The sequence below is a fragment of the Oncorhynchus nerka genome, linkage group LG22 (assembly GCF_034236695.1).
Source record: "Oncorhynchus nerka isolate Pitt River linkage group LG22, Oner_Uvic_2.0, whole genome shotgun sequence".
Classification (NCBI taxonomy): Eukaryota; Metazoa; Chordata; class Actinopteri; order Salmoniformes; family Salmonidae; genus Oncorhynchus; species Oncorhynchus nerka.
Window position 1 is genome coordinate 62,141,266 of NC_088417.1, and position 24,783 is coordinate 62,166,048.

At 41.6% G+C, this 24,783-nt stretch overlaps 3 protein-coding genes across 8 annotated transcripts in view; 1 reads left to right on the plus strand and 2 right to left on the minus strand.

The window, feature by feature from the left end:
* Positions 1-233: 233 nt before the first annotated feature.
* On the minus strand, positions 234-6,532 carry htr3a (5-hydroxytryptamine (serotonin) receptor 3A). Its single transcript, XM_029626112.2, is given in 10 exon segments — positions 234-469; positions 472-546; positions 959-1,195; positions 3,120-3,330; positions 4,224-4,384; positions 5,191-5,360; positions 5,622-5,731; positions 6,003-6,047; positions 6,154-6,317; positions 6,463-6,532. Coding segments are annotated over 10 exon segments (1,479 nt in total).
* Positions 6,533-8,423: 1,891 nt separating this feature from the next.
* Positions 8,424-15,291, minus strand: LOC115104765 (5-hydroxytryptamine receptor 3B-like). The gene is given in 9 exon segments (XM_065006813.1): positions 8,424-8,689; positions 9,135-9,245; positions 9,248-9,327; positions 9,480-9,727; positions 10,602-10,759; positions 12,640-12,809; positions 13,660-13,769; positions 14,783-14,827; positions 15,097-15,291. Coding segments are annotated over 9 exon segments (1,383 nt in total).
* A 1,652-nt stretch (positions 15,292-16,943) lies between these two features.
* Positions 16,944-24,783, plus strand: part of LOC115105433 (ubiquitin carboxyl-terminal hydrolase 28-like) — a 28,104-nt gene continuing 20,264 nt past the window's right edge. For 3 of the 6 annotated variants that reach the window (XM_029627490.2, XM_029627492.2, XM_029627491.2), the window contains exons 1-7: positions 16,944-17,121; positions 17,756-17,804; positions 21,353-21,467; positions 21,619-21,700; positions 22,087-22,237; positions 24,038-24,124; positions 24,513-24,671. In XM_029627490.2, the coding sequence (XP_029483350.1) occupies positions 17,760-17,804; positions 21,353-21,467; positions 21,619-21,700; positions 22,087-22,237; positions 24,038-24,124; positions 24,513-24,671 (639 nt within the window). In that variant the 5' untranslated portion in view covers positions 16,944-17,121; positions 17,756-17,759. The remainder of the gene's footprint in view (positions 17,122-17,755; positions 17,805-21,352; positions 21,468-21,618; positions 21,701-22,086; positions 22,238-24,037; positions 24,125-24,512; positions 24,672-24,783) is intronic. The other 3 variants (XM_029627493.2, XM_029627495.2, XM_029627494.2) reach the window with 2 other exon arrangements.

Here is a 24,783-nt window from a genome sequence, read left to right on the forward strand (position 1 = left end):
AATGAGTGTAAACTATACCAACATCCAATCTATCATCTTCCCCCTCGTTCCTCTACTCCCGAGAATTACCCCAGACTCAAACGACCCCCTACTTTACCTCCACCATGAGGCTCAACTAAATAGATCGACCTCAATAAAACGCTTTTGTATCAGGCACGCTTTAGCCCTCTGTCCCCTTCTCCACAGTGAAGCCCTCCACCTTCACCGTCAGGCCCTCCTCCACTGTGAGGCCCTCAGGCATACTGCCACACAGACCAGAGGGTCCCCAGGGTGATGCTGTAGGCCAGCATGGCCACCAGGTAGACCCTGAAGAGCAGGACGTCCAGCACGTAGCCCACCTGCAGCCACTCCTTGGCGATGTCCCGGGACTCGTCCCTCTTCTCCAGGAAGCCGCGGATAGATGAGATTTCCTGCAGGATGTTGTCCATGACGGGCGGCGTGTTGTCACGCACCACAGACAGGCCCCCAGACCCCGCTCCATGATGTCCCCGCCACCACGGCCACTCTCGCAGGTGTGGTGAAGGTGGTGGTGGTGATTGCATCGAGCTGCAAGGGGTCACACAGGGAGAGGGTGGGGGGGGTCATATAACATTATTTATTTGTATGTTGAGTATCCAATGTTGTGTGGAGCTAAATGTATATATTGGCTCAAAAAGAGAGACATTGTACCGTATATTGACTATTTCCAAAGTGGGAAAACAAAACTGTAAATGTATATTTGTATCCTTTTCTCTCTCTTGCTCTACGATAGGTGTCGTAATGCTGCTGTATTTTTTCCAATCACTGAATACAGCTGAGAGAGAGAATTCTATAGTGCCTTAGATCCTTCAGCTCACCATGATCTACTGCCCAGGTCTTTCTTGTCCCTCTCCCTCCCTTCCTTTCTCCTTGACTTCCTTCCTTCCTGCCCCTTCTTTCATACCCTTCTTCCTACCCAACCCTCCTGTAGATGTATTACCTGGGCTGATGTTGTTCTCTTTGTAGTGGCCCAGATGGTCAGAGTCCCTGGACAGCATGGAGCACAGGCTGTGTTTGTTGCGGATGCAGAGGAGGACTGTGGCCCGCTCCAGCACCAAGTGTTTGAGCCACTGGGGTACATGGGGCTGCAGGTCCTGCTTATGCACCAGTCGCACTATCAACACTGTCTCTGTCAGGCTGATCACCAACAGGGCCATGCACACTACAAAGTATACACCTAGAGAGAGAAGGAAAGATCGATATTATCTCTGCACACTGCAAGGTACAGCCTAAAAAAAGCAAAGGGTGCATCCCAATCCCTATGTAAGTACACTACTTTTGATCAGGGCCTTTTGACCAGGGCCCCAACAAACATTAGTCCTTCACCACTTACTCAAGCTTGCAATCCCAACCTTAATGACAAATCTGAGCCACAAATGCACCAGCTGCATTTCCAATGGTGTAAAAATTCTTCAATGTACTACTCACATATTTTTGGGGAGGGATCTGTACTTTACTAGTTATATATTTTTTTTACTTTTACGCCAATACATTTCTAAAGAAAATATGTACTTTTTGCTCAAATATATTTTCCCTGACACCCAAAAGTACTTTAATTTCAAATGCTTAGCAGGAGAGGAAATTATAAAATTAATGAATTTATCAGGAGAACATGTGGTCATCCCTACTGCCTCTGATCTGACGGACTCACTAAACACAAATGCTTAATTTGTAAATTATGTTGGAGTGTGCCCCTGGCGATCTGTAAACAACAACAAAACAACCATCTGGTTTGCTTAATATATTTGAAATGATTTATAGCGTTTGTGTTTGATACTTTAGTATATTTAAAACCAAATAATTTGACACTTTCACTCAAGTTGTATTTTATTGGGTGGCTTTCACTTGAGTCATTTTCTATTAAAGATCTAACCACGTTTCCATCTGCAACTTTTATGCTAGTAAAGTCATACCGTAAAAAATTTTAAAAATCAGGACAGCTGTGATGGAAACCGGAAGTTTCGGTACAATTTTATAAATACAGACAGATAATTTGTTTGTCCGACATGGTGGACTCTTTTTGTCTGTAAAAAAATTACTTATGCGAGAAATGTTGGTGGAAATACCTTTATGCGCAAATATTGACGTAATAACCATTACATCAAAGTAAACTTGGAGTCACGAGACGATATGTTGTGTGGTCCTCCAACTATGGCTCGGGGAAACCATGCAGTTTATTAGTCTACAGATTTAAATAAGTGATGAACTTCACAAAGTGGTGAAAGTGCATGGTGATGAGCTTGATGCTCAATTCAATAAATATCAAGGGTCTTATTCTGGTGACATGAAGATTGATGCTTTACTGCCATTTGACAAATATTCTCACCATTATCCATAATCATGTATACTAGCCTAATCGCACTGTATCTGCGAACTGTTGCCTAGAGCGTACGTAACACCAAAGTAGGCACATTTGCTATTTAACGCAACCGTTTTTGTGACAAAAACTCAGGTGAGTTGAAAAGGCGATGGAAACACATTTGAACTTTCGATTTTTATTCGGTACAAGAAAACGGAAAATTACATTTTGTGTGCTCTACGTCATCACGCACTGATTTATCCACAACAAGTTTGTTTGGTGGAAACACCACTGGCGGGAAAATGTGCATATTTTATTTATGCATATTTTAGAATATTTGCATGGAAGTCGATCGCCAACTGGATGGAATAGCTACTGTGATTGTTTTCAATTAAAATTGTAAAAAATAAACAAATAGCTTCTTAGCTAAGAGCAATTTCTCAAGCAAGAATTTGAGTGGGGAATACAGAAAATGTGCCGTTATTGGCAGAGAGGTTTGGAACTCTTTCTTATTGGTCTAATAACTCATTTACCGCATGGTGATATCATCGTGGAAGGCCAAAATATCCTCCCACCAAAACAGGTTGACATTTCAGGCTTTTCAAACAGCTCTTACACTAAAAGAGCATTATCATATTTTTTTTTACAATTTCAGGGTATTAATTCAACCTCAGTATGAAAATGTATATAAAACACAGGTAAATCATGTTTTTGACTGCACTGAGTCTTTAAGATATCTTTGCTTTTACTCAAGTATGACAATTGGGTACTTTTCCAACCACTGTGCATTTCTCTATCTGACCTATGAGCGGCGTCCCGATGGCGGTGGCGGGCAGCGTGTCAGAGACGATGATGAGGAAGACGGAGTATCCCAGAAGCAGGGTGATCTTGAAGGACACCCTCTCTCCACTGTCCGGAGGGAGATAGAAGCCCACCAGGTCCATCACCATCAGGAAGATGCTGGGCAGCAGCAGGTTAACAGTGTAGAACAGAGGTCTGCGTCGGATCACCACCTGATCACGTTCATCATGATCATCATCATCAATAGAGCAGTAATTAAGATAAATTAGTCATGAACAGGTAGGTACGCACTTCCACGTCTATAGTAGTTACAGATATCTGGCAGAACAATGTTTTGATGGTAGACAACAATATACCCACAGATTCTAGCAATGACCCTGAAAGTGAGGTGGAAGTGCACACTATAGATCACCTATAGATCCTCAGTCATATACTTTTGTTAATTTTCAGAAAAGTAAGCCTGTTTTCCTTGTTTGACACATAAGAAAAACAGCCATTCTCAATACATATTTAATGCAGCTCAATATGTTCTAATAAAGCCTCTTGCAGTAGAGGTCAAAGTTAATATCTCATATAGTTCTATATTTTTATATTATAGTATCTAGTATATCTCCTTACTGAAGGTCTTGCCTTTCTGTCATGTTCAGTTGGCTTTGAGTAAATGGATTAAGCAAATATATTGTGTACATGCAGGTGTTGAGGGGGTTTTGAATAATTGAAAAGTATACCATACTGCATATAATTTTAACAGGTGTAGATACTTGCTAAATTAATGTGGTGATCTTTGCCAACCCAATATTGTGCTCTTTTAACTATTGCTATTTATTTAATCATCACGCACAGGGTTGCAAGATAACTTTCCCCAAATTCCCAGGTTTTCCAGAAGTCCTGGTTGGAAGATTCCTGGAATCAGGAGGGAATAAGCACAAAAACCAGGATTTCTGGGAAACCTGGAAGTTTGGCGAAAGTTTTTTGGAACAAAAATTTTGCAACCCTAACCATTCTTCTACTTGACTAGGTCAGTCTTTGCCAAATAATATCTTTCCATAACCTGTCTTGAATACATAAATACAAGGTAATGAATGATTATATTATGCATACTCACATTGAACTTCATCTCTGCATAGGAGTCAATGTTGTCCAGACTGAAGCGCTTGTATTTAGACAGGACGTGAAGAAGCTCCCACTCCCCCTGGTTCATGAAGACACTCTTGTCCACCTTGAGTTCCTCTGCGCTCCTCATCAGCTTGAGATCGATGTCATTAACTACAGAGGAGACCGAGACCAGTGGGTTCAGATCAATGTAAGTTATGTAATGGACATTATCAACTGTACCCTGCCACAGATTATTTTTTAGTTTTTTAGCGGGGTGAAAATGGTGTAGCATGTAGCATCTGGCACTGATGACATAGAAGACATTTATATTGAGGTTATTTTGAAACAAAAGTAAAAGACAAATTACATCTGTACTTCCTAATTCCAGAAACTATCAAGATGGAAGTAACAAAACAATAGAGGACTAAGACTGTGAGGGCATGAAAGGGCATTCTTACCTGGTACTTATGTGTAGTTGTCTACAGTACTTAAGTAAAAAATACTTTAAAGTACTACTTAGTAGTTTTGGGGGGTATCTGTACTTTACTATTTATATTTTTGACAACTTTTTCTTCACTACATGAAAATAATGTTGTTTTTACTCCATACATTTTCCTTGACTTCCAAAAGTGTTGGCGTGGGCCGCTGGCTATCTGTAAACTTTAAAAAAAACAAGAGAGTTGTGCCGTCTGGTTTGCTTAATATAAGGAATTTGAAACGATTTATACTTAGACTTATGTATCAAAAGTAAAATTTTTGCAATTCAATTTACTTGTGGTACTTAAGTATATTTAAAACCAAATGCTTTGTATTTTACTGGGTGACATTCACTTTTACTTGAGTCATTTTCTATGAAGATATCTTTACTTTTACTCAAGTATGACAATCGGGTACTTTTTCCACCACTGCTGTATGTGCAGTTGAAAAGCCTTACCTCACATGCAAATTACTATACAACTAAATAACACATGTCTTACGGGTATGGAGCCAGCTCTGAAAAGTCAGGCTGCAGTTCTGGACGTCGAATGGGAAGTTGTAGATGTTGAGAGTGCAGGCGGTCACCACCTGGATAGGCTTGTAGTTGCGCACTAGTCCATAATGGGTCACGTACACATAGGGAATGTCCGGAGACTTCCCCACATCCACACTGAGAGATTACGAAACACAACAACTCAAAGCAAAAATATGTTTGTGGCTGATTCATACAGCTAATATTTTAGCGTAGGCTAAGTCACACTTTACATGTTACCTTAGTAATGCTTTATCAAAGTATCCAATTTTATCAGTTTACATCAGCAGATAAATTATACTTTTTTATACATCATTTTACGTGACTAAAATGATGTTATCTGTATGGCCTCATGCGTTGTCCTACCCCCACAATAATGAAACACTGTAGGCTACTTACAACTCGTTGATTAGTATGTCAGGCACCCACACATTCGCAGTCGGTATGGACATTTGATTCACATCATCAAAATCCTCTGGGTTCCATACCAAGAATTCGTCTGTCCATTCCTGATAAAGACTTGTAGCATTATTTCCTGATACAGAGTTATAGCATAAGCGCAATAAGCATGGTCTAGTATTAATAATTCATGAATGAATAAGTATTGTATAAAGGCTTATAACTAGTTCCTCTGATAAGATGTTTGATACATGTCCAAAGGTGAGGATATCCAATGTTCTGCTATACTTTTAGGAATGTTTTAAATGCTTGGAAACATTTATTCAACCAAATCCATTAGTTGAAATAGTTATTATACTGTTACAAATAGTTATGTCTTACCTGCCTGTACCATATATATGTTGTCAGAACCTGGTTCTTCTCATCCTGTTGTAAAACACAGCAGCACACAGAGGAAATAGTGAAGATCTACATAGGCTACACACTATCTCAGTATACAGAACTCTTCTACTATCTGATTTATACGGCATACCACACTGAGGATAGAGTACACCATAAGGTCGATGGCCACCATTGTGCAATTTCGCCAGTTGCGCACGGGTCGCACACCCTTCTTGTACCCAGCACTCAAGTATTCGGAGAGGCGTACCAAGGTGGCATTGGCAAAGCGTCCGGTATTATTGCTCAGTTTCTTGACTAAAACAAGTAAAACACATTGTTACAGCATATGGATTTAAACATAATGCTATCCACTAAAATGCAACATCTTAAGGGTTGTACAATTAGTATGTTGTGTTAGCCTGTAGAAAATAGCAACCACAGCCTATATGGAATGATTTACCTGTGCAGGCTCTCGCGGTGCCTTGAATCAGAAGCAAGACCAGCGCTGTCCAGAGTGCTGAAACTCTCATTGTGACCAAAGTTTCACTTCACCGCCTTAAGCTTGCCAATAATGAGCAGCGCTCAGCTTTGAGATGTAGCGGTCAACTGGTGCCGCCCGAGACCCATATTCAGGATTGTTGACTGTAGCCCAATGTCTACTGTATCATATGTTAGTTAAATTAGGTTTCCTGCATTCTGGATAAGGCTGGCTTAGCCAGCTGATGTAACTATGAATATGAGGGTGTGTTCATTGTTAATTTGATGATGGGGATTGGAAGCAGTGGAGGTTATGTCACCACCTGCCCTGAGCAGATAACTCCGAGCAATCATACTATTTACAGTATCTGATCGTGTAGCCAGATGTCTCTGTCTGGATCAAGTTTCATGTGGGATATTGGCATTTTTCCTTCAACTCAATCTTCAATATCTTTCATACCGTGGGGAAATTATTGATCTCTATAAAATTCCAAACACAGTATGATGTAGGCCAAGTCTATGATCTAGTTGTATGTAACCTACAACTGCGTTAAGACATTGATATCCTGAACATACAGAAGAGCATAGGCCTATTTTCTCTTGAGCTTGTTTTTCAACATTGGCATATGGGAGGTCAAGTGCAGATCGGTTTTCTCTTCTCTCACTAACAAGACCGAACTGACATTTGATACTGATGTTAGACATTATTTTGTTCATTTTGTTCACTAGGTTAGCCTATCATTTAAATCAGTTGATATCTTAAACTGTGTATGTTGGGGAAATACATACTGTAAGCTATAAAGAAATAGAGTCGCACACTTATATTTAACTCCCAGTAATTTATTTGGTAAAACGCCAACATTTCAGCATCACTGTGCCCTCTTCAGGGTAATGACATTACACTAAATTATTTTCTCTGGGTGTGCGCCAGCTCATGCTTTTAATTAGGGGAAACATGTACTGAAATCTACAACAACATTGAATTTATGACTTTTATTATGTGATTGGACGAGATAATACCATTGAAAAATAATGTCCATTTATGACACACACAAAAACACTTGAAAATATGTAGTCTCCTTTATTAAGGATTAACATTGCAGGCTATGTTAAAAGCGTACAGGTGTATTAAGAGCAAACCAGACATTTTCTTGGATAGAAACTTTTACTCACTGTACTGGCTGGAGGCTTTGATATGATTCCAAAACATCTATATCCCTGTATAACACCAGCTAAAAACAGGATAAACAATCAAACCAAGAGCCACAGTTGATTTAAATAAAAAAAAACTTGCAACAGGACTTGCTTGATATGATGGGGAATAAGAAGTTACATCACAAGTATGAATGTACAACATAACATTACAACAAACAATAAGCATTATTAATTTCTCTCCTCAACTCAGAGGTGTCCATACAACCGGTTGTAATGTGATCTGCTCAAAGAAAAATGTCTGCTGTTCAAGTGAAAATTCTATTTACAAAGATTGTTCCCAGCCAAGGGTTTTATGAGTAGCTCATGTGTCTTTTTATGACTATCAGTGAACCAACAGGGAATGCAGTTGCCTAAGCTTTGAATGTGCTTTATTGATTTGGTACGAGTTTCAGGGGAGCATGGTGATTCAAGTTAATGCGGAATAACATCACATTGACGTTGCGGAATGTGCCCGGAGAATAGGAGTAAGATCTCTTTTTATGAAGATCTTCAGTTGAAGGAATATGTTAATACATCAGCCCATATTGATTTATGGGCACCATCTTCCAATTGTAAATGGGAATACAGTGTTCACTCAATAGCTTCTAGCTACAGTATCAAAAGAAAGGGGGAGAAAAGGGATTAAGTCGCCCTCATCAATAACCCTAAAAAGACTTAACATTTTATTGCAGAAAAATACATTTTTTTCTCCTCATGCCGATAACATTTGAACAACAATTCCTCCTCCCCTCATGCAGAGCTCCAGCTGGCCCACAGTAGCAGCAGAGTGCTGGCGTAGACGACCAGGATGAACAGGTAAACTCGGAAAAGAAGGATGTCCACCTTGCAGCAGAGGGCCACCCAGTCGTCCTGGGCCAAATCGTCACTCTCCCCTTCTTGCAGGTAGAGCCGCAGGGCCACCACCTCCTGGAGCAGCCTCTCCAGCCGTGGAGCACTCTCCTGGAGCTCGCTCAGGGACAGTAGGTCCTCCTCTGGAGCCAGGTCAAACTCATAGCCTGGAGGGACGACATGAACTGTAAGTGGGGTGATAAAGGGTGATGATGGGGTTGGACAAATTAATGTCCAAAGAGAACATATTTATTTTTTCCCCAAAGACAAGATTTCGTTGCTACATCGCAATCAAGGTAAATTATTAGGTGTATGTGTAGACATACTGTAAAGATGTATAATTTATATGATTAATTTGATGTTAACATAGAGGAAGCTAGAGATGTTGTCAACATGTAAACGTGTCAGAGCTGGCCATTACAAATGAAAGGGAATCAGAAATCTGAGGTAAGTAAATCTGTGTTAAGTTAGGAAAACAACCACCTGCTAAGTGTTTGTTTCTCATACCTAGTCACTCTCTTATGTCCTATGACCTAGAAATACAAAGCTTCTCAACAACACATCCTCCCTCTCACCCCTCTCCCTCTCACCCCCACACTGATCCACGTCGACCAGCGTTTTGACAGAGGTGAAGTTGCTCTCGAGGAAGGTCTGGCTGGACGAGCCGTACTTGTCGAGGAGGCAGGCGGACACTGACATCTCCTTGACCTCCTTTTCGTTGTGGTGGAGGAGCTTCACCACAAAGATGGAGATGGATAAATTCAGCACAAGCAGCGCCATGCAGACCACAAAGAACACACCTGTAGGATGGAAAACACCAAACAACAACACCTGTTAGAAAAGGAAGACATGTCTCAAGATGTCTTCATAAATATGTCTCAAGACATTTCACAAAGCATTGGCCATGGCTGGGTATGAATGGCATGCTTGGTGTGTCAAACAATATTAGAGAAAGTTCAAAACAAAGATGAGGAAAGGAGCTGGTGTAGGATACCTATGAGTGGTGTTCTGATGGCGGTGGCAGGCATCTCGTTCATCAGGTTGACCCTGAAGACAGTGTAGCCCAGGAGGATGCTGGTCTTAAAGGTGATACGGGTGCCACTGTTGGGCGGCAGATAGAAGCTGATGACGTCCACCACCATGAGGAAGATGCTGGGGATGAGCAGACTCACCACATACAGCAGGGGGCGCCGGCGGATCAACACCTGACCAGTGGGGGGGAGCAAGATGGAGAGTGAGAGCGGGAAAGAGTGAGAGCGGGAAAGAGTGAGAGCGGGAAAGAGTGAGAGCGGGAAAGAGTGAGAGCGGGAAAGAGTGAGCGAATATGACTTTGATTGATTTCAACTCACTTTCCTCAACTGAACCCACAAGAAAACTCTATTCGATAGTATTACCCTCCTATTCTCCTCCGGTGCCCAAAAACACACATCCCCTCAACAAACACTTTTACAACGAGTCATAGTGTAAATGTAACCCAAGAAGTCCTGCTGGATAGACAATCCATCATTAAGTGCCCTTCTGAGCTGAATGTAGAACAGCAGCCCTGCCTAGCCTATCTTCTCAGACCCACCTGCACCGGGCCAAGAGCCCATTTCTCTGGCAGAACAAGACGGCCATTGATCAGCTGCCACAGAGACAGCCTCATTATGGTGCCTCTCTCTCTCAGCATGCTGGACGCGCCTCAGCCTCATCTATTAGCATTAGCGCTTAATCCCGTCTGTGAAGCCCTGGCTGATCCCTTTAACTTCCTCACAGCAGGAGGACAAGGAGGATGGGATGGCAAAAAAAACGACTGTCGCTACTCAATCTGCTTTAGTTGTCATTGTACAGTCACATTCTCCCTACAAGAGAAGTGTGTACTTTTTTTGTTGCATAGACATCAAGCCGTTTAGAAAATCCCACTATCACACCTATTCACATATTCTATATTTACCGACTGGCTGGATATGCATTGCTGTGTAAGTCGATACAGATGGCACTAGACGTATAGGTCATATTTGTATTCCTTAAATTACTTTCATTCAAATCGAGTATCTAAAGGGAAACAAAAGAGATATCTGGTAAACGGTAGGCACACACGTTGAACTGGATGTGGGCGTAGTCTCTGTCGTCCAGGCGGAGATGCCAGTAGCGGGAGGGCACAGACAACAGTTCCCACTCGCCATCGTCCATAAATGACTTCTGATCATTTGCGATCTCCTCCGCACTCCTCCACAGTGTCAGGTTCACCTCATTCACTGCATACACGATGGTAAAGGTCAAGGGACGGAGTTTAATGACACAAGCCTTAATGACACTCAGTCAATATGACCTGCTATTGATTTGATACTACACTGCTCAAAAAAATAAACACTAAAATAACACATCCTAGATCTGAATGAATGAAACATTCTTATTAAATACTTTTTTCTTTACATAGTTGAATGTGCTGACAACAAAATCACACAAAAATGATCAATGGAAATCAAATTTATCAACCCATGGAGGTCTGGATTTAGAGTCACACTCAAAATTAAAGTGGAAAACCACACTACAGGCTGATCCAACTTTGATGTAATGTCCTTAAAAAAAGTCAAAATGAGGCTCAGTAGTGAGTGTGACCTCCACGTGCCTGTATGACCTCCCTACAACGCCTGGGCATGCTCCTGATGAGGTAGCGGATCGTCTCCTGAGGGATCTCCTCCCAGACCTGGACTAAAGCATCCGCCAACTCCTGGACAGTCTGTGGTGCAACGTGGCGTTGGTGGATGGAGCGAGACATGATGTCCCAGATGTGCTCAATTGGATTAAGGTCTGGGGAATGGGCGGGCCAGTCCATAGCATCAATGCCTTCCTCTTGCAGGAACTGCTGACACACTCCAGCCACATGAGGTCTAGCATTGTCTTGCATTAGGAGGACCCCAGGGCCAACCGCACCAGCATATGGTCTCACAAGGGGTCTGAGGATCTCATCTCGGTACCTAATGGCAGTCAGGCTACCTCTGGCGAGCACATGGAGGGCTGTGCGGCCCCCCAAAGAAATGCCACCCCACACCATGACTGACCCACCGCCAAACCGGTCATGCTGGAGGATGTTGCAGGCAGCAGAACGTTCTCCACGGCGTCTCCAGACTGTCACGTCTGTCACATGTGCTCAATGTGAACCTGCTTTCATCTGTGAAGAGCACAGGGCGCCAGTGGCGAATTTGCCAATCTTGGTGTTCTCTGGCAAATGCCAAACGTCCTGCACGGTGTTGGGCTGTAAGCAAACCCCCACCTGTGGACGTCGGGCCCTCATAACACCCTCATGGAGTCTGTTTCTGACCGTTTGAGCAGACACATGCACATTTTTGTGGCCTGCTGGAGGTCATTTTGCAGGGCTCTGGCAGTGCTCCTCCTGATCCTCCTTGCACAAAGGCAGAGGTAGCGGTCCTGCTGCTGGGTTGTTGCCCTCCTATGGCCTCCCCCATGTCTCTTGATGTACTGGCCTGTCTCCTGGTAGCGCCTCCATGCTCTGGACACTACGCTGACAGACACAGCAAACCTTCTTGCCACAGCTCGCATTGATGTCCCATCCTGGATGAGCTGCGCTACCTGAGCCACTTGTGTGGGTTGTAGACTCCGTCTCATGCTACCACTAGAGTGAAAGCACCTCCAGCATTCAAAAGTGACCAAAACATCAGCCAGGAAGCATAGGAACTGAGAAGTGGTCTGTGGTCACCACCTTGCAGAACCACTCCTTTATTGGGGGTGTCTTGCTAATTGCCTATAATTTACACCTGTTGTCTATTCCATTTGCACAACAGCATGTGAAATTTATTGTCACAGTGTTGCTTCCTAAGTGGACAGTTTGATTTCACAGAAGTGTGATTGACTTGGAGTTACATTGTGTTGTTTAAGTGTTCCCTTTATTTTTTTGAGCAGTGTAAATCAAATGACTAACTACTGTAATTTACTAAATACTGTATGTATGACAGCCTAATGCATGCATTTTGTCTATGAAAATATATTCCATTATTATTTTGCACTTCTAATTTTGTGTTACTGCCACGTCATCCATCTGTGCAGATCCAGATGTGTAGTCATTTGACTGGGTAGCTACGTTAGCATGTTTACATCTCTCTCTCTCTAGGCTAACCTGAGTGAAGCCAGCTGCGGAAGGTCAGAGTGCAGTTCTGCTTATCGAAAGGGAAGGCGTACAGCTCCAGGTCACATGCAGACACCACCTGGATGGGTTTGTTGTTCTTCACCATCCCGGACGAGTTGACATACACATAGGGGATGGCAGGGGACTCCCCTACATCCACACTAACAGGGGGAGGACCACAGACTTATGGGTAAGATGGGAGTTCCAGCTGCTTACAGTATGTTGAACATGAGACACGGACCCCAACATGCTGACCAGACCGCGTGTGTGCCATTGTGTGCATGTTAATTTTGTCCGTCCACACCAGGCGCGATCAGGACACGCAGGTTGAAATATGAAAACAAACTCTGAATCAACTATATTAATTCGGGGACAGGTCGAAAAGCAAACATTTATGGCAATTTAGCTAACTAGCTTGCTGTTGATAGCTAATTTGTCCTGGGATATAAACATTGGGTTGTTATTTTGCCTGAAATGCACTAGGTCCTCTACTCCGACAATTAATCCACAGATAAAAGGGTAAACCGAGTTTGTTTCTAGTAACCTCTCCTCCTTCAGGTTTCTTCTTCTTCTTCATTGGACTTTATATGTTGGTTGGCAACCAACTCTAAGGTGCATTACCACCACCGACTGGAGTGTGGACCTCAGTTCACCTTTCAATAACCCACATGGGTGAGGAGATGGGAGAGGTGGGACTTGCAGTGCATCAAGCATCACAAATAGAACCAAATTCTACTTTAGCGCCTGAATGCAATGATTTAATAACATGTATGTGTACATTTATTTTTCAACGCACGAGTGGTCAGCATGTTAGGGTCAGCACACTTGTCTGTCATTTTAAAGTAAAAGGCCATTTAGGGTCAGCACACTTGTCTGTCATTTTAAAGTAAAAGGCCAAATATTTAACATTCCTGAGAAGAGTCTGAGGGTATTGAGTAATGTGAGGGTATTGAGTAATCCAATGGCATGTTATGTAATTTGAACAGGAATACATATGGTGTCAAATCTTACAATTCACTGATGATGAGATCGGGCACCCATATAGCATCAGAGGACAGGGAGATCTCAGTGATCCCGTCAAACTCCTCGGGGTCCCACACCAGGAACTCATCGGTCCAGATCTGACATCACAAACGGGAAACGGATCACAAGACCATTCATATGAAGTACATGACAGATGGGTGCATGAATGTTTTGGCATTCAACAACGCAATTGTTGCATGGCAAACAAGGTTGAAGTTGCATTTGCTGAAGCAGGCTCCCTGTCTTCCAGACATGTTATACAGTATCTTCAGAAAGTATTCATACCCATTGACTTATTTTGTGTTATAGCCTGAATTCAAAATGGATTAAATCTTTTTTTCTCTCTCACCCATCTACACACTACCCCATAATAGCAAACTGAAAACATGTGTTTAGAAATGTTTGCAAATTTATTGAAAATGAAACACAGAAATATCTCATTTACGTAAGTTTTCAAATACATGTTAGAATCATCTTTGGCAGTGATTACAATAGCTGTGAGTCTTTCTGGGTAAGTCTCTAAGAGCTTTGCACACCTGGATTGTACAATATTTGCCCGTTATTGTTTTCAAAATTCTTCAAGCTCTGTCAAATTGGTTGTTGGTCATTGCTAGACAACCATTTTCAAGTTTTGACATATTTTCAATCAAATTTAAGTCAAAACCTTGACTCAGCCACTTGAGAATATTTGCTGTTTTCTTGGTAAGCAACTCAAGTGTAGATTTGGCCTTGTGTTTTAGGTTATTGTCCTGCTGAAAGGTGAATTCATCTCTGTGTCTGATGGAAAGCAGACTGAACCAGGTTTTCCTCTAGGACTCTGCCTATGCTTAGCTCCATTCCGTTAATTTTTTTATCCTGAAAAACTCCCCAGTCCTTAAAGGAAAATTCCACCCAAAAACAACCTTTTGGTATTTGTTTCATTCATCCATTGTTGACATAGTCCCAAACGGTTTTGCTTCTCAGCAATCAAGTTTTCAATATATGTCACTTTCAAAATACGTATTTAGATGTTTTGAAAGTTACATACAGTATCTTGAAGACTAGATTGCTGACAAGCAAAACCGTTTGGGACTATCATTAACACCGATAAGAGAAGACAATTCATACCAACCTGCCGGTACCAAATGCTTGTGGTTACTTGCTGGGTCTTTCCATCCTGTAAAAAGTAGATTTGTATTATATTTTTGTGTGTAAATTGTTTGGGCAGATTATTGAAATGTTTAAATACAAATGGTCAAAATGTATTTATTGAAACAAGATTAACATTTCATACAATTTTTTTTACAATCTTTTAAATGATCATTTTGACAATGTTTTCATTTCTTGTGTTACATATTACCAGAAGCACGGCAGTTAGTTGTATTGTATTTTATATTTAAATAATGAAGGATTTAGATGAGGCCATATAGAGTTATTTTTCTTTACCACATCAAGGACCGACTGCAGTATGAGGTCTATGTGGATTAGTGTGGGTCTGGTCCAGTTCTGAACAGGTCTCACTCCACAGTCGTATTTACGCAGGAGGGTCCTGGTGAGCTGGTTCAGAGCAGACCTCTTGGGTTTATCTGCTACCTGTTCAGCTAGAGGAGCTGAATGGAAGTCAAGTAGTAAATCAATCATATGAAATTCAACTCATTGATATATAAGGTTACAAAATGTTCTATTTTTTTTTATGTCCAGGTTTTCCAGAAATCCTGGTCGAAGCATTCAGAATTTCCTGCTTGTTCCCTCCTGTTTCCAGGAATCTTCCAACTGGGATTTCTGGAAAACCTGGGAAAGTTAACTGAATTGAGCAACCCTACCTCTATCAAATAAAATGCAAACCCTGTCCGTCTTGTATATGACAAAAGTCTACCTGATAATTTACGGTATAATCTATTCTCAACATGATTATTGTGTCACAAATTTTAATTTGAGACCATTAATTCAATGTGCTACGTTTACAGACATTGTGACATGTCTCCACAATGGTTAACTCCACTACTAAGAATGAAAAACATGTATATTAAACATAATGAAGAAACATATTATTATGAAATAAAACATATTTTACCATCCATGCATTAAATCTTGATTTATCTGTCTCACATGAAAAATAATTGTCTGTTTCAGATTGGGTTGCAAAATTCCAGTAACTTTCCCCCAATTCCCAGGTTTTCCAGAAATCCCAGTTGGAATACTCCTGGAATCAGGAAGGAATAAACAGGAAATCCAGGAATCCTCCAGCCAGGATTTCTGGGAATTTTGAGGAAATTATCGGAATTTTGCAACCCTAGTTTCAGAGTTAGTTAAAACACTGAGATTCAAAGGGATGGACTGCCTGTGATCATATAATTGGATTTACAGGATAGGAAGCTCAAAGAAGGGTTCTATTAAGTCATACATTTGCAATAACATGTCAATCATCTTTAAATGTAAAGTTGCTTGTTTCATGTAGACAATTCTTAATAGCACTGACTGGTAAACTGGTCTTTAATGTTTTATTTAATTCATATTTATGGATATTTAATCCAAAACTGATTGTAGAAGAGGAAAACTGTGTGAGTAAATCTTACCTGAGCTTAGTAGAAGCCAGAGAATAGATATCATGTTGAGCAACCAGTTGCCGATCCCCAATCAGTTTTATATACCTAAATCTCCCCTTCAAAATGTTGTAATGTCAGATGATCTTCAAAGTAATTTTCCTTTCTTTCTGTTTCTTTTCGTTCTGAAATGTATTCTGGATAGTTTGATGTCTCTTCTTTACTCGCTTTCAACAGTAAATGGACCTGTGTGGGAAAGTTTGAGTGGCATCTGTATTGATTTTCTATTAACATGGTAAGATGATACTTTTTTTAAGGAGTGAGGCAGACCCACTCCTTTGGTATTGTGGCAGTGCAGAGGTGAAAGATGGCTGTAGATGGCTAGTTGCATAACTGCTGAATGATTTACTAAAGTAGAGTTTGTAGAATGTTATGTTCCTTGTCGACTGAGGTGAAGGAAGCTACAGCAGCCAAGGTGATGATGTCTGGGGCATTTTTGCTTGTTTTTTCTCTTCTCCAAATACCATTTTAGAGTTTTTAAATTGAGTAAAAATGCAGTAAATGAGCTTGAACTAAAGATTCCTTGGAAGAACCCCCCCCCCCCTTGCCTATACATTAGGTGCACATATTTCAAAACAGTTTAGGCTAACGTTTATTTATCCTTAATAATGATAATGATGTATCAATAATTTGCCTGAACGTTATTTGTCCATTGCCGTAATCGCGCGCACCCATAGTTGGTTGCGCGCGTCCGTTTTTTGGACAGGCGAATACGCTCTTCTCAGCTCTGCTTGGGTGTGGCTGTTTGAGAGATGAACTTTTTTTCAAATCCGAAGTGTAGGCATCTGGGGGAAATAAACAAGACATTCGGCCTTTTCTGCCATGAGAGTTGAACAACAGAGTGAACATGGGGAAAACAACGAATTCGGTGAGCACTAAGTAACGGAGTGGAATGAGCATGCAACAAGTGACATTTCAAAACACTTCAACCTTCCATGAGATCGGTAACAACTAACCAAAAGAGATACATCCTACATTTTCTGTGTGGATAGCCACTAAATCATTTCACAACACGACCTTATTCCTTTGTGAAACAGTGAATGACATTTGTTTCAATTTATCTCAAGTGTGGGAGATTATATTTGTTTCTAAACTGTTGTCACGAAGTATTCTGTCTGACCTACAAATATGTTTGAAATGGCGTCTCGTTCAACGTATCACAACAACCAGATGGAAAAATAGTTATGTTATTGTCATAAATCTTTGCAATAACTGTAATTAGCGAAAGGTAGTCTGTCAAAAGCACTAACAACATGCATAGCCTACCCATAGTTTTGGAATATACCTGTATCCTACTAGTGTACTAAACTCCACTCCATGGTGAAGAAAGGTTATGATGAACTTCACCATGGAGTGGAGTTTAGTCCGCTAGTATTCTACAAAATGGACAAAACCCGACCAGCTTCAACTCATTATGCTTAATCATAAACAATAACCATTTGTTGTGTTTCACAGTAATTTGCTCACTGTATCTATTGGTTATTTATTCTATTTTGTAACAGTGGAATGCAAGACAAGGCAAATTACACATTACGTTTCACACAGTACAAAGTAAGTACATGATCAGATTTATTTCATTTGGGATAGAGTTTTAGTGAGTTCCTCCACTATTTGGCTAGTAATTAATCAACATGTATCTAGCCCATTTTATAGCCCCCATTTATAGCTTGACATAACTGCCCCCCCCCCCCCCCCCAATTCATGTCCTATCTACAGTAATCTGGGTCAGGGTTCAAGTGGCTTTTTGTGTATGTCAGAAAAACATCCACTGCCTTTTTCACTTAAACCCTGGTAGCGTTGTAAATGGAATGATAAACAGAGGCACCAGCTATCATTTCAGGGCCCAAAATAGGGGCTGACCAAGACCACAGCTCTCCATATATGTCTGCCACGCTGTTACCCTGACATTTCCACCTGCTGCTATTGGGGGGGACTTTATATAGCCTCATGCCTCTCAGCTGACACACACACATACACACACATATATATATTATTTGAACTGTTTGGCCACTACTGTTCTGGTGTATCATTTCAAAACCTTAAGGATACTTTAAGTTATATTGTATTAGGTATAAATGGATCATGACTCCTGTACACTATGAGTGAGTGATGTTGAACATATTTGCCAGGCTGTGGACTTACGTGAGACTTATCTGAGCTTGCAAACTGGCAAACAATGTGCATAGCAAAGTTTTAGTTGGTTCCATTCCATTCATGTAGTACCATTGTAATGTTTCCCGAACTGATCCTTGTGACCCTCAGCCTTTCTACATGTTTGATCTAATCCAATGGCACACCTGATAAAACTAGACAACTAATCAGGTGTTTTAGTGTTGGAATAGATCAAATATGTGCAGGGCCAGGACTGGTTCGGGAAACATTGGGTTAGAGTACCCACGTGGTGGAATATATAGCCTCACATAGACTCCTATTTACTTCCAATGACACTACTCCAGTTAAAAATTGACCTCGAAATATGGACTAGAAATGAAATCCGCACAAATCATATTTCTTTGTTTCCTCATCCTGGCCCTGCCCATATGGAAAATAATCATACAAGTCAAATAAAAAATCTTGTATGGCCGAAGAACATTATTTGTACAAAATCTGATAAGGATCTGGATAAGGTGCGGAATTGGAGTGAAGGCCGCTCCACTCCGCTCACTTTCTCTGCATACCATCCCATCAAATCCACATTGACATTATCCCACCCCTAATATCCGTAATTGGCTTAAAAAGCCAAAGGTAACATTATCTACCAATTAATTTCCAGCAATATTGCCTCTGTATGTCTGTGTGGCGCATGCGTTTGTCTATCATTCTCTTCGAGGAGCCAGTTAGCGATCATGATAACTATCTTCTGGGTTGACAGAAAGACTACCCAAAACCTTCTGTTTGAGACAATCAGTTGTGTTGTGACAATGTAGGGATGGTTTACAGAAGATAATACGGACTTGGTCTTTTACCAAATAGGGTTATGTCAAGAACAGCAAAGAGAAATGGCAGTTTATCATTACTTTAAGACATGAAGGTCAGTCAATATGGAACATTTTAAGATCTTTAAACGTTTCTTCAAGTGGAGTCACAAAAACCATCAAGCGCTATGATGAAACTGGCTCTCATGAGGACCGCCACAGGAATGGAAGACCCAGAGTTACCTCCACTGAAGAGGATAAGTTCATTAGAGTTACCAGCCTCAGAAATTGCAGCACAAATTAAACCTTCACAGAGTTAAAGTAACATACACATCTCAACATCAACTGTTCATAGGAGACTGTGTAAATCAGGCCTTCATTGTCAGATTGCTGCAAAGAAACCACTACTAAAGGCCACCAATAAGAAGAGACTTGCTTGAGCCAAGAAACACGAGAAATGGACATTAGACCAGTGGAAATATGTCCTTTTGTATGATGTCAAAATCTGAGATTTTTGGTTCAAACCGCCATGTCTTTGAGAGACGCAGAGTAGGTGAATGGATGATCTTTGCATGTGTGGTTCCCACTGTGAAGCATGGAGGTGTAATGGTGTGGGGGTGCTTTGCTGGTGACACTGTCTATGATTTATTTAGAATTCAAGGCACACTTAACCAGCATGGCTACCACAGCATTCTGAAGCGAAATGCCATCCCATCTGGTTTGCGCTTGGTGGGACTATCATTTGTTTTTCAACAGGACAATGACCCAACACACCTCCAGGCTATTTGACCAAGAAGGAGAGTGATAGAGTGCTGCATCAGATGACCTGACCTCTACAATCACCTGACCTCAACTCAATTGAGATGGTTTGGGATGAGTTGGATCGCAGAGTGAAGGAAAAGCAGCCAACAATATATATATCACATTTACATAAGTATTCAGACACTTTGCTCTGTACTTTGTTGAAGCACTTTTGGCAGCGGTTACTGCCTCGAGTCTTCTTGGGTATGACGTTACAAGGTTGACACACATGTATTTGGGGAGTTTCTCACATTCTTCGCTGCAGATCCTCTCAAGCTCTGTCAGGTTGGATGGGGAGCGTCACTGCACAGCTGTTTTCAGGTCTCTCCAGAGATGTTCGATCGGGTTCAAGTCCGGGCTCTGGCTGGGCCACTCAAGGACATTCAGAGACTTGTCCTGAAGCCACTCCTGCATTGTCTTGGCTGTGTGCTTAGGGTCATTGTCCTGTTGGAAGGTGAAGCTTCACCCCAGTCTGTGGTCCTGAGTGCTCTGAAGCAGGTTTTCATCAAGGATCTCTCTGTACTTTGTTCTGTTCATCTTTCCCTCGATCCTGACTAGTCTCCCAGTCCCTGCCGCTGCCACCACCATGCTTCACCGTAGGGATGGTGCCAGGTTTCCTCCGTCCCTTTTGATTTAAAAATAACTTTCCATACTAGTTTGCACATGGAAGAAGTAGTCAGAAAGGGACTTTTTTGACCTGAATGCCAATACGTTCAGGAGATAAAGGTGCTCATAGTTGACCCATTTTGCATACCATACCATGATACATCCATGTCTTCGTCACTGGAAAAGATAGTTGTTTGTTATCATTTAAAAGCTTATGAACAGGGTTGTCAAACTATTTGATAATTTCTTGCCTTAAACGTCAATTATCTAAAAACACTTGTGTTGTGCCCTCCATCAGTTGAAACAGATGCTCTTGAATACACTCTTTGTTTACCATATGTTTAATGCCCCTGAATTAGTGTCTAAGATTACAACTGTGAGATGTCATGCTTACACCATTAGTCAATGAGTATGAACTAGTTGAAGGGAAAGCTCATATGTACAATATGCAGGTTATGAAGATTTCAGGTCGTTATTGCAAAGGAGTTCTCAGTGACTTACCTGCTTAAATGGTCAAATAAAGTCCATTGTCCCGGACATCTGTGTCAGCTGGCTCCCTCACCAGGCTTATGACTCTTTAGATAACCTATTTCTCTCTCTGCATTGGAACAGATCCTTTAGAAGGACTCTGTAGGGGTGAAACTTAAGGTGCAGGTTTATCTCTGCTTGAGCTGCTATGTCTTTATTCAGAGTTATCAGAAACAGACTGGCACAAGGCCAGGGTAGAGCTATAGTTCTTGGAAAGGTCCCATTGTAATGTCCACTCTCTGATACCAGGTCAGCCAGGGGGACATCAGCCATGCTGTTGGACTGCTGACCACACAGCCTCCAGAGGAGGGCCAGGGGACTGAGGAGACCGCAGACACAGAAGCCAACAGGGAGTCCCAGAAAAGTAGGCCGGAAGTTGGGAAGGAAAGGAGAAAAATGCTGAGGGTCTGGTGATAAACAAAGACAATTATTTGTTTCCCAATGCAAACTGATATCTGATGTTGAATACATCAAATCTGTGCTTTGTGTTGTGACTCATTCTAAAATGTTCTCAGGGGCTCCACCTAAAGATGACCTTCAGACAGCCATCGAGCTCAGCTTGCAAGAAACCCAGGCAGAGGAGATGGAGCTCAACAGGTATAGTGGTATTGTAGTCCAGTACCTCACCATCGCCCCTTAGCTTGCTGTTTTCTTGCTGAACAAAGTCACCAATTAAGTCATCTCTCAATTAAAAAGTGATAATATCTGAAGTGAACACAGTGGTATGAGCAATAAATAACGTAAACGAAAAAGGATGACTGTGAAATACCAGGGTCCTGTTCATAGGGGCACGCAACAGAAAACGTTTTGAAACATTTCGCAACAGAAAACAAAAATGAGCATTTCTCATTGGACAAGTTCATGTACTCCCTCCCCATTTGAGTCAGTTTTCTTCCATTTGGTGCCCAATGAACACAACCCAGGTGTAACTCAATCAGACCATTGCCTACAGTTGATGAGTGACATGTGTTGGTGTTTACCAGGGCACTGGAGGACAGGGCTGCACGAGTGAAGAGGAAGTGCTGCGAGGCCCAGGGAGAGAGCTGCAGCCCTGCAGACTGGATCCGCCAGGATGGGTGGCCTGTGGGCATTCACAACATGGGCAACACCTGCTGGTTCAGTGCCGTCATACAGGTGAGATAACACACACAGTATTCACAAAAAGTTATTAAGAGAGTCTGCTCAAGAGCTTGCACTGCAAAATATACACAAAATATATGCACAGTAAAAGAGAATTGTGCCAGTGAGATGAGAACCCCAATATGAACAGGATAAAAAGTTTAGTGGAAAATTCTGGGTTTGTGCTGTGGATCTTAATGCTGTGCCATTTAGGCCCACCTGTTATCACCCTGGCTGTGACTCTCTCTTTCAGTCGGTCTCGGTCTCTCACACACCTGTTTTTTTCCCCTATGAGCTTCTTCCCTTGGCTGTTAACAAGCATTTGCATTATGTAAAGGTTATATGGTTATCAAGTTTGGAACTTTGGGGAGTTGGTAATTGCAAACCTTAATTTGATGCCTCCGGAGACAATTACCAAAGTTGATATCGTACAGTAAAGGTTGTATTTGAATTTTGTGTTGGTCTGCAGAATCCCTAGGACTCCTCTGGTCTCTGTAATATGACCTTGACTTTCTACACCACCTCCTAAGTGATGGATATGTGGTGGCCATGTGTACAACTTCTCTCTGTTTTCTGAAACCTTTCAAGACTTTTCGTGTGACTTGGTTCAAAATATTACAACTAGGAGAGAAGGCCTCTAACACGTTTGTTTGTGTCCAATTCGCTGAACGATGTCGACTTCTGTCGAGATATTACCTGACTTCTCCCCCTGCTCTCTCAACTGAAACCAAACATTTCAAAAAAAAAAAATCAACCAGTTTCCACACAATCAAGCCATATTGTGCTAATTGAGTTATCGGTAATACCAGGAGGATGGGGAAAGATGAGGTGCGGTGGTGGGGTTTTTACTTTCCTAACGCAAAAGCTTCTTGCTACTCTAATACTATTAAGTGTCCATTCCAGACTGAATTTAGCTGGGCCTATCAGGTGGCCCCGCTGAAATTCAAGCCTTCATTGATATTGATAGACTGCAAGGGTAATTAAATAGTGCAGTGTTGTGATGATAGAGCAGGCGATGAACTCTGTAGCCTGGACTGAAATTAGTTTATATCGGTAGATTAGGCCGAATGGGAACGCTCATTTGTCTTAATTTCATTCAGATATGGGTCACATCGAAAAAGCACTAAAACCCCAGAGGAATATCATCAGGGGATTGGAAGGAATGCACACATTTTGAGTGGCTGGGAAGTTGTTTGAAATAGTTGCATTCTAAATCCAACCTTTTCTTTAGCTAACCCTGATGACTTCTTCTGTTGATTGTGCTTGTTTGCGCTTAAAAAAAAAAAACTATTTTCATCACAATTTGCTCATAGAAAGTTTGATTGAGACTCGCTAAATGACCTCCATGTGGCTGTGTACTCATATTTCTGTGGTATCTGATGTGGTACGCTTTCCAGTAAGATTGTGATAAGCTGTAATTGGGTTTCTGGGAAACGAGAAAGTTGAGAAGACACATGGGCATAATGCGATCAAAAACTCTGGTATATTGTTGTCGCTTCGAAACTGCACGTAAGGCTCCATTATTTTGTGTTGTATATGTTACACAGAGTTAAGACTTAGCAATAAAACATACTACAGCTCGCCAGCATCAATGAAGCATCATGTCACTCATTTGTATAAATAGAGTGGAAAATGAGAGGAAAATCTCCCCGTATCACACAAAAACGTTATATTATTCTCAGTGGCATTTTCTTTTGTTTGCTTAACTGTGACTCTTGTGTGTTAAACACTCCTTAAGTATCATCGACAGTTACATTTTACAAATGAAAAGACGGTGTTAAGGAAAGGTGACCAATCTCATCTTTGTTATTTCAGTCCCTGTTCCACCTGCCCGTGTTCCGCAGATTGGTACTCAACTACTGCCTGTCTGAGCGAATCCTGGAGAAGTGTAAGAGCCACTTGGTGAGTGTCCAATGGAGGGCCAGGAGCCCTGAGGAATAGAGTAGGGAACCTTTGGATCCCAGAGACTGAAGAGTCAGTGGAAGGCTGGCTGGTGTTAGAGAGGAAACTAGACTAGAGGGTTATAGAGTGTGCATAAAGATGACGTGTAACACTCTATGCTAACTTCCTTGAATAAGCATTGATAAACCATTTATAAACGGTGTACATGTTATAAGCAAATGTTATACAAATGTAAATACATTTTTAAGAGTTTATATTTGCTCGTGAAAGTTGGGCTGAACAACTCCTTTGCATATAGAGATATTGTTGAAAACTGTAAAGGGTTATGCAGGTTTTCCATTGCAGCTCTGTGAAGTGAGAGAAGCCTAACATATGCCTGTGTTCTCAGGACAAGAGGAACATAGCCTTCATGCAGGAGCTGCGCTGTCTCTTTGCTCTCATGGTGGGCTCCACTCGCAGGTTTGTGGACCCGTCTGCTGCCGTAGAGCTTTTGAGAGAGGCTTTCAGATCCAGTGAGGCCCAACAGGTACACACTGAGGCCCAACAGGTACACACTGAGGCCCAACCGGTACACGCACACACAAACTCGTGTCAATGCGTACACACACTTGGGTCATTGCCACGACTTTACAACAACTACTGTGTATACGTGTTCATTC